Genomic DNA, 13,326 nt, shown 5'->3' with positions numbered 1-13,326 from the left:
TGATCCTGTCCCACCTGTTGTCATGCACACATACAAACAAGACAACAGCCGGATAACTCCGGTGAGAATAAATCACAGTATAAACAATGTGTGCATGCCATGGTATAATAAAGCATGAAACAGATATCACTACATGTATCATAATCTGACAATGCGAATCGATATCAAACTGTAATTAAAACATGAATTGTAATCTACGGAACATAATTTATACAATCCGTAATTTAACTCATAACTCGGCATCTTAGACTCGACTCATCTCTCATCTAATCTAGGGATCCCGGTGAATAAGAACGTAACAGGTCTCCCACCTACTACTACCGGTCGCGGTGGCGGTACGTTCTTATTTCTGGATTTTGGTCTAGTCTATATCGAATAATCTGTAATAAGGATGCTATCTGTATCTGAAGCATCTCGATATACCAAACGTCCAGTGTCTTGGCATGTCTGTCCAAGACTAAACCTATTCTGACAATGTGCAATGGGCCAGTGACTCCTCTGTCATAGGCTAGCCCCTCTGTCAGTGACTCTCACTCAATAGCTCTCTGCTTTCTACTTTCTAATTCAATAGAATAAACATAATCATTAAAACACAAAGGTATAAAAACAATATCATACAAGTATGTGGTTTAGGGAAACTCGAGTTAAATCTAACTCAAGTCGATCTCCCAGTTAACATCGATTTATATCTTTCTCTTCTCGGTCTGACGAAGTCGAAGTCTCGTATTCAAATCTGTCCATATCCACTCTGACAATGACAAGACCGAATAGCCATAAGATCAATAGACATTCTCAAATCAATACTGGATACAATCAGAACGAAATCAAATTCTATTTCAACGGCATAACTGCACAAGAACGATATACCCAGAACACATAATAATAATCAACTCTCACTTCATAATCAATAACGATACGAACCTGATATCAAATCCCAATCAATATCTTTCGAAAATCATAATAATTCCATACAGTATTTGTTCTTCATTCCGATTTCGATTATGCGATGCTTACTGTCTCGAGAACAACATATATGAATCATATTCAATTCCATCAACGTCATATTTTCAAATCATCTCAAAACGTAATAAAACTTACGTCCTTGTGTAGCTCGTGTCGAGAGGAACTCAGAACTAAAGTCGGATTACAAATCGGATGGTTAATTCTTGTACAAGCACAATATCAAGATACCAAAGAATTTGAAGCTTTCAAAGGTTTTTTTGAATGGTTATCTCGAGTTCTGCTGTTAGGAATGAAAGCCACAACACCTTATATTGCATGGTTAGGCCAAGTGTCTTATTTTTCACACTACACGTTGCACCGCTGGTGCGCCAGCTTTAGACCGCGGGTGCGCTATGCATACTGTAACATATCCAACACCTCGGAAGCTTCGACCGCGGGTGCGGTGCTTGTACCGCGGGCGCGATCATGTTTCCGCCGCTGGTGCACTCACCCTACAGCCCAAATGCAACATTTCATGTGCAACCCAACCGCGGGTGCACTGTTTTTTGGACCGTGGGTGCACTGGCCTTGCTGTCTCACCAATACATTTTTGCAACTAAACTCGAATTGTAACGTCGCTTCTTCGGCCTTCGATGATTACGTCAAATCATACATTCATACTTCCTGATTACCAATACTCAAATCTTGGGCCTTACATAAATATTATGTTTCATAACCATGGTGATTGGTGATTTTATTTATATTATTTTAGATGAGCAACAATCGTAATTAAAATATTATAACCTTGGTAGTTTCATATGCACTAATTCAAACTAACAATTCATTATTTTATTAAAATATGTTTATTGATATAAGTAAGTAGTATTAAAAAATTAATATATTATAAATTAAATAAAACAGAACAAATGTTAAATCAACTCTTAAAGAGAAATAACAGATAATTAAACAAATGAATCATGAAAATAGAACATGTGTGTTTATGGAAAAAAGAGTATTTTAGGATTTTTTAATTAAATAAGACATAATGCAAAATGTGTAATAAAGAAGGTCATTTTTGAAATTATGACTTTGAAATAGACTAAAATAATCAATTTTCCTAAAATTTATTTATAGAGAGAGATAATTATTTTGAGAAGCAAATGGGAGTGATTTTAGATTTTTTGATTTAAAACAAAGTTTGATAGTAAAAATTATATATATAATTGCAACATAATTTGATTATTTAAATTGAATTGAATTCAATATTTTGGCTTTAATGACAAGTGTAGAAAATTTATGATTCTTATAGGTTATATATACTTGAAGTGTTTTTTTAATAATATATCTCAAGTGCTTCTCTCCTTAGTACATAGGATGTAAAATGTTAGTATTTGAAACATGAATATATGATCTCAACTTTCATTAAAATATACTAAATTTATTTAATAAAATGGTGTTGGATATAAAGAAAAGTATTTCCCATGGTGGATAGATTGACTCAAAAATTTGTACACGTGTAGGTTATCAATTAAATCAACCAATTTTTAATTTTAAATTAGTAAACTTTGACATCTTACTCACCGGGCGGTGTATGTCGATTCTCTGTTGGTGAAGGTTAGCGTGCAAAAATTTATATATATTTTTTATATTTTTGCAGAACAACTATGCTCAATGATAGAGGTGTGTATCGACGTATTGCGTAATATTAAAATTTGTAATTGTAATATTAAAGTTAAAAATTTTAAAACATTTTCTTCTTCAATATATATATATTTACCTCACTGAATTTTCAAAAGCGACTTCATATATCTTCATCATGCCTCACCAACGACTCGTATGGTTTCTGCCACCTTTAAAAAATTATATCGGAAGCAATAATTACACTCTACCACACTATGTATTTTGCTTTTTTTTTTAATAAGAATACTAAAATCGAGGTTGATGTTACGTCCACTCTATATTACCATAATATTTTTTACATAAAAACTAATATTTTTTATGGATTGAATCAAATAAATGATATGTCTCACAAAATGGACATGTGAGATGATATTATACGAGTTTTTATGAAATTTTATGGGTATAGTATTTCAAGGAAAATATCATTAAAAAAAACACATAAATATATAACGTACAATTGGAATAAACCCTACAGTTTTTTATTTGGTGTTTTAAATAATCGAGTACCAACGAGGTCTAGCCTTACATATTTGTTTCAGCATAATAATTTGGGAATGTGACGAGGGATGTTACGAAAGTTGAAAAGCTTGCTAAACTATCTATAGTTAATTGCTAATACGAAATTTAATGGTCCAAAATGATTTGGACATGTCGAGTCTATAAAAATATATGAATCTCATATGGTCAAATTAAAATTAGACCTTTGAATATAGCTTGAGGGTTTAATCTTTATACTAACATTTCATTAAATTAAAGGATAAAAATTATGAAATTGAAACATTTGAAAATATATTTTAACTAAGGACTTATAATTCATCTAACACTAAAATTTCAAGTTGGGACGAGCGAGTATCAATACAATAAATTACTCGCGCACTCGAGAAAAAAAAAAAAAAACTTTATAATAATACAAATGCATGGGCCGGTCTATGTTACCCAAATTTCAAATGTAACCTAAATCTGGTTGAGTTCATATTTGAAATAACTTGTACATTTTGTGAGGCCTATAAACACTAGCCCCGTTCAAACTCAATCTGGAATTGCATTTTAAAAAAATCAAAATTTATGATACTTTCCAGTATTATGCACCTCCCATTTTATATTTTTAATTTTTGCCCTCGTAGAAAAGAAAACTCCAGCAGAATGATATGATTTTCAATTTCAAGAACATGACATACAAAAATGTCTAATAATATTTGTCATTGGTTTTTATTACTCCTTAATTTTGTATATATTCTCGTAGGTAATACGAAGATAGATGGATTTTCATGCCACCATATCGGCAGAATCGAAGCACAAGGTGTGGACGAGACGTGGATAGAAGAAGCTTTGTTAAAATTAGGACACAAAGACAATTAATGCCACTTGAAGAATTAAAAAAAAAAAATGAAAGAATCAAGATTCATTATAGGCACATTTGATTGAGTACAGTACTGGGTTGATGAAAAAGAAGGAAAAAATGTTAAAAAGTCAACTCGGTGTTTGACTTTTGCGTGAGGAAATCTTGGTCAAGAACGAGATAGATCTGAACAAAGTTCACATGAAGTGATTACAGAGAATCTGATGGGTTCGGACACTACAAAATCTGTAGAAGTTTGCTCCCGATTAATGGCTGCCCTTTTCGCTATATCGACGTACTTTCAGTTCGACGATCCAGGTGACCAAAAACTTTACTGGTCTCCTAATTTTTTTCCTAATTAATTCTCTGTACGGCTAACTCCGCTAATTCTGTTTGATCTTTAAGATTGGTACTTCTGGATCCCTCTGTATATGTCTGCTTGTGTCGTCAACTTGGTAGACATAAGCTCAAGGATCAGAAAACTGGCAAAGATTGCATTTTGGCTTGGGGGGTTCTTGTTTTTAAAGGTTGTAATGGAAGATTTTCTCGACGGGATTGCTGGATTTTGGTCATTAGACATGAGGGAGAGAGTGGTGAGGGAGAAATTTGGAAGTGGGCTGGTGATTTGTTCCATGTTTCTGCAGTTGGAGTATTCATGCTTCCCAGATTATCCTTCAAAACTCCCAAAATATGGTGATATTTTTAAGCATCTATTGTGCATTTTCTTGGCAATATTTGGGAAATATCCCTCATGGCCGCTAAGATTTGTTGTTTGATGTGTTATCAGGGATGCCAATCTTGGTGGGCGTCGCGTATGGCATCAGCTTCGGTTTCCTTGTGTTCTACCGCGCCGAAATGAGGTATGACTTGAATCAACCTCATGGACTCTGACTTTATTTTTGTATAGAAGATTTGTTGCGACTCGGTCTTGTTCACGTCGTGTCAAACCTGTTATTTTGGCCATAATCATATCATGGGACAAATTAGAGATTTCATCGTTCAATTTTGTTTGGTTTTATGTATTACGTATAAGAAGATCACGGTTCCACGTGTAGGAGTAAAACTGAAAATGATCCAAAACTAAATTAAGCTAGGAGATTCTAGTGAACTATAAAGTTGATTAGAGGGAAATATTTGGAATGTCTTCTTGGTCCCCCGGGCTAAATGCGGTTAATAAACCATTCTTAAGAAAACATGTGGAAGACATATTTGTTGTTTATCTTGTGACATAGAAACCTCTTTATCGAAAAACCAAATGTCTGCATTTGTTCACATCCTAAAAAGTTTGATATTATTCTTTTAAAAGATATATAATCTGGCTATAATATCCAATGTAATTGTTCTGATATATCCAGTCCCCCCGTTTAGTTCCATTTTTTTAACCTTTACTGAATAAATTGGGTGGGCACAGAGCTATAAAAAAGAGATGCAACCATATATAATTGGCATTGACTCCATTGTCCACATGTCTTTGGAAAGTTCCCCTTTTCTTTTCTATCTATATATCCTAGAGATTCTACTCTTCTTTTTACAATGCTGTTTCCACACTTTACTCTACAGAGAAATCTGATGAAATTCCTTTTACATCTTGGATTAATTTTGAATACCTTTCGAATAGGAAAATGGGAAAAAGACACGTCAAATTCAACTGTGTTGCTTAGTGTTGTCAGCACCGAACAAGAAAGTTCCATGTCTCAGTTGCACAAGAAATTTGTATATTATTTTGTAATTATGCGGTAATAATTTCAAAAACAAAGCATGTGGTACACTGCAAAAGGTAGATTGTAAGATATTACGCTCTCACTTTTGTCATATATATATATATATATATATATATATATATATTTAACAGAAAATTCAAAAAAAAAATGATTATAATTTATAATACTCAGCCAACTCGCTCGAAATTTGAATCCGCATCGATGGACCTGCAATGCATGAATTTTGGTTGTCCTAGAAATGCTTCTTATCCAAGAACACGAACCCTCGAAAAAAAGTTTGATAATCAAAATAAAACGTTCATCGGTGGACATTTGATTAAAGACTATCAAACCTCAAAACTAAATAAATAAATCCACGAATCTTGGTCTCCATCCATTATATAAAACAAACACTAATGTCTGGGAAAAAAATAAAATAAAATGAAATCATATATATAAATAGATAGCTTAATTAAGTTTTGATTAGAAACGAACAGAAAATACTCAGAAGGGCATCTAACCTAATCCAGTAATTGATGTTTATAAATTACTAACTAATTAATGTGTTTGACATCTCAGCAAACATGGAATCCTTTGTAATATACTACATATAATTGTGTAGTAATTAAACAATGTAATTAAGGATGATGATTAATTTGTTTAAATATCATAAATCCACGCTGACATTAATTAATCCAGTTATTAATTGTATCCGTGCTGCAAAGTATGTCTGTCAGTTTGATTAAAAGATTGGGGTTTCACTTACTCCCACATCAATTATCGATATATGGACTACTTATTTATTTATTGATGTTGGGAAGAAACCATAGGAATCCCTATGTATTCAGATTCATGTAATGGTAAATAGAAGTTTCTAGCTTGGATAAAATTTTTCAAATCGATCATAACTAATTTTTTGATTTTATTTAGATAAATCTGCTTGACAACGGATTTTAAATTCTCCAATGTTGTGTTTAGATGACATGATTTGAATAAGAAGATATTTGAAATGAATGATTCGAAATATATCATATGACTGAAAAATAACTAATTGATATTCGAAATTCATTGTCAAATTATTTCTCCAAATAAATCGATTGATTTGTTATTATAGATTTGAAATCAATATCAAATTATCCAAATGCAAAATTATTCCTCCAAGCAAAAAGTCAATTCTCTTGTAAATCAAAATATCTTCTTTCAAATCCATCTCTATTAAAACATTATCTAAAATATATAGGACGTGGTACCCATTTTTCGATTATCAAGAATTCAAACATATTTATAATAAAATACAAAATTAGAGTTTGTTAATTAATTATTTAAAACTCAAATTCATATGAAACGACAAGTTTCCACACACGCAAAAGCCTTGATTAAATATATAATAATTATCCTATACATAAAAACTCTTTAAAAATGGATATAGGTCAACATGACGACAAAAGTTAGGTCTATATATTTTCTTTTCTTGAATTTAATTAACTACTCTAATCTTTACTGTCGATCTTGGAAAAGGTAAATATGAATACCGTATATATTTTTTTGTCGATACCGAGACAAACAATAGTTTCTTGGATACTTAAAGACAACGTGGGTATCTATCTCCTCATTTCTCCATCTTCATTATGATATATCAGTTATCGGACAAAGGGACACCCACAAAATTTCATTTACTTTGAAGCATCCACTGCTTCCTTTTGAGTCCCAGCTTTCATCCCTTTTGAGGCCAATTGCTTTCTTCTAGCAACCTCAAATCAACTGTCCTCACAGTAGATACAGTTGTCGATTCGGTAAATAAAAAAAAAACTCGTATTTTTTTTATAAGTTTTATTGTCTCCGTTTTCTATTTGAATCGGCTATTTTTCAATCCCATTTCTATTTGAATTGGTTATTTTGTTTAAAATTCTTGAATGCGTTACTTTGTGGCCATAATTGTTAGTTGTCGAGGATTGACAGGCTCTGGGAAGAAAACTACGCGATCCCAAAAAGACAAAGTACAACAATTAATATTTCCTTAGAAATCGAAAAGGATATCGACATTTTATAAAAAAAATAAAAAATAGATAAAATAATGTACGGATTACTAATTCTTTGGAAAGATAAGATTTTTCATGCAAAACATAGTAGTACATTGTTTTACTTCACTATCAAAATTAACTTCTCGAATTTAAAATATTATGCCTTGAAATCCCCGGACCTTTTGCATTTACCTTTTTATTCACTTTTTGTTGACCTCAAAATCCCCAACTTCAAAATATTAACTCATGATGACTTTGTAAGATGTAGCCTTTATAGCTTGGAATCTTTTGATCCACAAAAAAACGTAACTTATCTCACGAATTTTTATCTGTGAGACGAGTCAAATTTATCGATATTCACAATAAAAAATAATACTCTTATAATAAAAGTAATATTTTTTAATGGATGACCCAAATAAGAGATCTGTCTCACAAAAATACGACTTATGAGACCGTCTCACACAAGTTTTTGCTTTATTATCAAGAGAAATATCTTTTTACACCAAATATCATCCTATCATCGATTTTATTCTTCAAAAGATGAAATTATTAGTATGCAATTAACGTTTTGTTAGTAATTATTAGGAAAAAAAGGAGCTCATCCTATATGGTACACATGCCAGTTCTCATCACAAAAACAATAATAAAAGGCACTTAGGAAGTTAGTGTTTGCGACCTCTCAATTCTCTTTTTTTTTTTAAAAAAAAAAAGTTATTATCATATATGTATAAGACACATGTCACAAATCTAAATCGTGTAATGTTACACAATTTGTAGTAATGTAAGATTTATGCTTCGTTAGCAATGGGCAAAAAACCAAAATAGACCTTATATAAATTGGAATACTTCAAATACTAAAACTCAAAATAGAAAAACTTTTGAGGATTTATTTGTCAATATAAATGGGAGCGACGATCTAATGAACCGATTGGAGTCACGATCTTATTAATTACGGTATTTCCCAGTTGGTTAAATCTGAGATATGCACTGTTTGTTACAGCAGCACTACATACATCTATACACACACACACACACACACACACACGAAGGTAAGCTAGAACAGCCACGGGTTATCGTGACAGACACCCCTCCTCGCAATTTCATCGCTGAAGTAATTCACTCTCCATCACCCACCGTACTTTTTCTTTTTCTCCTCTGATTTTGTCACCTTTTAAAGAAACTAATTGTACACACTTTGACAATAGCTTGAGATTTTCTTCATTTCTAGTAAAAGCCTATAGGCAGTGTTTACTCCTTTATAGCACCTAAAGGTTTCTCCATTGCCCATAAGCCATAGTTGAGGCAGCAGATTTTGTAGGGGTGTAGATGAAAATGGGAGTTTTTCTTTCATGTGAAGTGAAAAGAGAGTGAACAATTTACGAGTGCACATGATCATCTGCTGTGTTCAGAAATCAGATTGGGTTAAGGGTGAAAAATATTAAAGAACTCTATTCGGGTTTTTGACCTCAAGTTGAGGTTTTCAGGACCCCCTTTGGGAATTCTTGCTTTCATTTTAAAAAACTTCAATCTTGGTATAACTTCAAAATCAGAGCTTGTGAAGGTATGCAGTTTTCATGGCTTTATTGGCTCTCTAAGCTTTGTATATAGTTTGTAAATCCAAGTTCTGTTTGTTAAAAATGTTACATTGTGCTTGAATGATTTTCAGAGATGAGTTTGGAAAGGTTTAGTGGTGGTAAATGGCCGGAGCTGGTCCGACACAAGCGTTCCAAGAGGTATATTGTTGTTTGGTGACGCTATTTTTGGGCTGGTTTTTATGAGAATGTTAAGGCTTGTGATTTTCTTTGAGTATTAGAGGACTTTGGAGGCATTGTATTATTTCCTCTGCGGTCCGAGAGTATTACTCTATGCGTTACAATGATTTTATCCATTTGACTCTGAGCCATAATGCTATTTCTCGGTGTCCATGGTTTAAATTGGAAAAATTAATGAAGAAATGAGCAGAGGGTAGAATGTGGGGATGCTTGTTATTTGTTTTAAACCTTGAATCCTATGTTAAATTGTGTGTTATTTTTGTAATTTAGTTAAAGCTCTGTTACTTCTGTGGCAATTGCAGCTTACCGAACTCCAAAGAACCAGAGCAAGATATGCAGGATCAGTTTACTGAAGCCGTTCATGGGGTTAAATCGGTATGGTTACTTTATTGTAGACTTTTGATGTTGTGATTTGAGTCGGCAGTTATCTGTTTAACAGAGCTTTGGCATTTATCAACCTTATGATTGTTGTATGCTGCACGTGATTGTCCTGCTGCACGTGATTGTCCTGCTGCTTGTACTCCCTTTTCTTTTCTTTCTTCTATCACTTGCTGCTTTTCTGGAATTATTTTCTTTGGATTCAATTGACCATAATATGTAGACTTTGATTAAGACATGTTTTCTTTTCTCGGCTACCAGAATATGGGATGCTCTAATGACTGTACCGACATGAAGAAAGGACAAACACCAAGTGCTGATACCCAATATTCTTTGAAGCAAGAGGTATGGAATAATTGATTTTCTAAGCTTTGTAAATTTCAAATCTCAAGTGTTGTAAACCTTGATCATAATACACAAATTACTACGCCAAATATTGCAGCTTGAAAAGAGATTACATGATCAAATTACTGTCCGTGGAGCTCTTGAAAAGGCTCTAGGTTATAGGACTTCCTCCAATGATACTTCCGACAAAACAACTGTTCCTAAGGTACCACTCTATAACTCTTACATTTCGAACGTCGACGAGAATTTTTATCATTACTTTTGCTATATTCTTCCACGAACCTTACATGAACTCACCTGTTTATATTTTTAGTTTTATGGCTTGCTTGATTTCTCTCATGACCATGCCAACAATTGTTGGCTTTGATGAAAATTGCTTAAATTAATTCCAGCCAGCCACAGAACTCATCAGAGATATTGCTATATTGGAGCTTGAAGTTAGGCATCTCGAACAGTATCTTCTTTCACTGTACAGGAAAGCATTTGATCAAAAAATACCTTCTCTGCACCCATCCAAGAAACACGGAGATTTGAAACCACCCCTATCACCACCAAGAAGAAGGCGCCTAGATTTTTCGAGATCGGATATCACTTCAGCAAGAGTGAAGTTTTCGCCTCAGACTGAAATTCCAACTGTATCCAATACAAGGAAGGAAATCAATGGTTCAACAGAAGAGAAGTTCAATGATTCAAGTGTACTACGTTCTCATTCTTCTGTGCACCAATACTCATCTCTGGAAAACCAAAACTCACCTCCAGCAGAAGCCTTTGGGAAAGCTTTGCGGGCATGTCATTCTCAACCATTATCCATGATGGAGGTATCTCACATTTGTCCTTTATTCTCCATATTTTTAAACTTGTCAATTTTTTAGTAACTTGAATTTATTTGGTTTCTTACTGTATGCGCAGAATACTTCTTCACAGGTCATCAGTCTAGCAGAACATCTCGGAACCCGTATCTCAGAGCATCTCATAGAGACACCGAACAAGCTTTCTGAACATATGGTCAAGTGCATGTCCATTATATATTGCAAACTTGATGATAGGCCATTAACGAATCCTGGCCTATCATCTCCCACTTCATCTCTGTCCTCAGTTAGTGCATTTTCTCCGAAAGATCAATGCGACTTTTGGAGTCCAGGACTGAGAAATGATTCTTCCTTTGATGTTCGGCTGGATAATCCTTTCCACGTGGAAGGACTCAAAGATTTTAGTGGACCTTACAGCACAATGCTTGAAGTAAATTGTTTACACACTGATAGCCAGAAATTGGGTGATACCGAATGCTTGTTACAAAATTTTCGGTGAGCATAATTCCACTATGTTGATATGTTCAAATATATCTATTTTGCATCATCTAAATTTTTACCATCCCCATATCGAATTTGTGATAATTATGGAATGAGCATTAAGTTTAGGAGGTTGTCCCACCTACTAACCAGTCTTCAAGATTTATCCATTCAGGTTCTCTTCTTGGGTGGATACATAACATAAACTGAACAACGGATGTTGAGTTTTTACGTTTTGCAGGAGTCTTATTTCTCGATTGGAAAATATCGATCCTCGAAAGTTGGCTCATGAGGAGAAGTTGGCATTTTGGATCAACGTACACAATGCTTTGGTGATGCATGTAAACACCCAAATAACTAAAATTCATAACAATATGAATCGTTTATCACGAGTTGACAGTATAGTTTTCATGTGAACAGGCATTTTTGGCTTATGGTATCCCCCAAAACAATACTAAGAGGATGCTGCTACTCTTAAAGGTAATGAGACATAATTTATTTTTTTGAAATAAGACTGAGTTTGAGAATTAAAATTTAACACTCTTGTTGCCTAGGCTGCCTATAATGTTGGAGGTCAAATAGTAAGTGCAGACGTCATCCAAAATTCTATCTTGTCTTGCCGAATGTCTCGTCCGGGACAGGTATGGATATATGCTCAGTGTGTTAATTTTCTAGAGTTTTATAACTTTTTGTTATTTGACTTGTGTGTAGACCGATCAATTATCTCTAGACTGCTCAAACTTTAGTTCATTAGCAAAAAACAATGAGAAATATGGCTTGATTTTGCACTTGATGAAGGAAAGGCATATATATAAGTTTCAGTTATTAATTCTTGTTCTTTTTTGACAAGTCGACCAAGAAGCTCTTATCCAATTTGTTTTGTATCCAGTGGCTCAGGTTGCTACTTTCCTCTAGAACGAAATTTAAATCGGGTGATGCACGACAAAAATATGCAATTGAACGTCCTGAGCCTCTTCTGCACTTTGCACTTTCATCTGGGAGCCATTCTGATCCTGCAGTAATAATCCGTAACCTTCTTGTTTTGTTTCTATATAAGCCTTGTTCTTGATTCTTCTTGTTAACCACTTCTTTTATCTTTAACAAAAAGGATTTTTCTTCTGTTCTCAGGTTCGTATTTACACGCCCAAGAGGGTTTTTCAAGAGCTGGAAGCAGCGAAGGAAGAGTACATCCGAGCAACTTTTGGTGTCAGAAAGGATAAGAAAATCGTTCTGCCGAAGATTGTTCACTCCTTTTCAAGGGATTCAGGTCTCTGTGCTGCTGGTATAATGGAGATGATACATCATTCTTTGGCCGAGTCAATGAGGAAAAGCCTCAAGAAACGGCTGAGAAATTCTCTCGGGAACATCAAATGGGCTCCTCATGACTTTGCTTTCAGATATCTTATTACGAAAGAGCTAGTGAAGTGAATGTTAGCCTTGGTTAGCATCTTGTTCCGTAAAATTGTTGTTGGTTATGATTTCTTGTTCAAATAGCGCTGATTCTGTAACACTGCGTAGAAAGAAATTATTTTTTTGCTTCCCAGCATTGTATCTAAGTTCAGCAATCATGTGAACTTATTTTTGTACATCCTATTTTGGTTCAGCCTTTTCGATGACTATAAATAGCAACGGAGTGCGCTTAATTTATGATCTAAACATGTTGACATTACAGTATTTGTAAAACCGTGAAGCATCTATTATTATCATGCGGTGAATATATAGTCAGCTGTATGTTTATGGACCTTGAGAGCTAGGAGTAATTGGTTTAGAACTTCGAAGGCCCGTACTTTCACCATACAATTTTAGTTCCATGTACGGCTATTTTCCAATCAACGCATTTCATGTTCACTAGTTGGAAAA

General features: G+C 33.9%; 2 protein-coding genes across 3 annotated transcripts; both read left to right on the top strand.

Annotated features, from left to right (window-relative positions):
• The first annotated feature begins 3,912 nt into the window (after positions 1-3,912).
• LOC142522836 (uncharacterized) lies at positions 3,913-5,773 on the top strand. Of its 2 annotated transcripts, none has more exons than XM_075626394.1 (4): positions 3,913-4,279; positions 4,367-4,654; positions 4,749-4,821; positions 5,580-5,773. In XM_075626394.1, exons 1-4 carry the CDS (start codon positions 4,186-4,188, stop codon positions 5,620-5,622), a joined length of 498 nt encoding a protein of 165 aa, XP_075482509.1. In that variant the 5' UTR covers positions 3,913-4,185; the 3' UTR covers positions 5,623-5,773. The 2 variants fall into 2 exon arrangements, with proteins under 2 accessions (XP_075482509.1, XP_075482510.1); XM_075626395.1 differs by having other exon boundaries at positions 3,914-4,279; positions 5,522-5,765.
• A 2,765-nt stretch (positions 5,774-8,538) lies between these two features.
• LOC142522835 (uncharacterized) lies at positions 8,539-13,040 on the top strand. Its single transcript, XM_075626392.1, has 12 exons — positions 8,539-9,243; positions 9,349-9,415; positions 9,757-9,829; positions 10,094-10,177; positions 10,275-10,382; positions 10,570-10,995; positions 11,087-11,481; positions 11,708-11,807; positions 11,887-11,946; positions 12,021-12,107; positions 12,356-12,484; positions 12,595-13,040. The coding sequence occupies exons 2-12, from the start codon at positions 9,351-9,353 to the stop codon at positions 12,892-12,894; spliced, it is 1,827 nt and encodes a 608-aa protein (XP_075482507.1). The 5' UTR covers positions 8,539-9,243; positions 9,349-9,350; the 3' UTR covers positions 12,895-13,040.
• The last annotated feature ends 286 nt before the right edge of the window (positions 13,041-13,326 follow it).

The sequence above is a fragment of the Primulina tabacum genome, chromosome 13 (assembly GCF_025594145.1).
Source record: "Primulina tabacum isolate GXHZ01 chromosome 13, ASM2559414v2, whole genome shotgun sequence".
Lineage (NCBI taxonomy): Eukaryota > Viridiplantae > Streptophyta > Magnoliopsida > Lamiales > Gesneriaceae > Primulina > Primulina tabacum.
This window is presented reverse-complemented; position numbering and strand designations above follow the sequence as displayed.

Bases quoted from the DNA above. Each gene is read 5' to 3' on its own strand.
- LOC142522836 (XM_075626394.1), top strand. From the start codon at position 4,186: ATGGGTTCGGACACTACAAAATCTGTAGAAGTTTGCTCCCGATTAATG. The intron at 4,655-4,748 runs GTGATATTTTTA...ATGTGTTATCAG, and splicing joins TTCAAAACTCCCAAAATATG to GGATGCCAATCTTGGTGGGC. The intron at 4,822-5,579 runs GTATGACTTGAA...CCTTTCGAATAG, and splicing joins TTCTACCGCGCCGAAATGAG to GAAAATGGGAAAAAGACACG.
- LOC142522835 (XM_075626392.1), top strand. From the start codon at position 9,351: ATGAGTTTGGAAAGGTTTAGTGGTGGTAAATGGCCGGAGCTGGTCCGA. The intron at 9,416-9,756 runs GTATATTGTTGT...TGGCAATTGCAG, and splicing joins CGACACAAGCGTTCCAAGAG to CTTACCGAACTCCAAAGAAC. The intron at 11,808-11,886 runs GTAAACACCCAA...TCATGTGAACAG, and splicing joins ACAATGCTTTGGTGATGCAT to GCATTTTTGGCTTATGGTAT.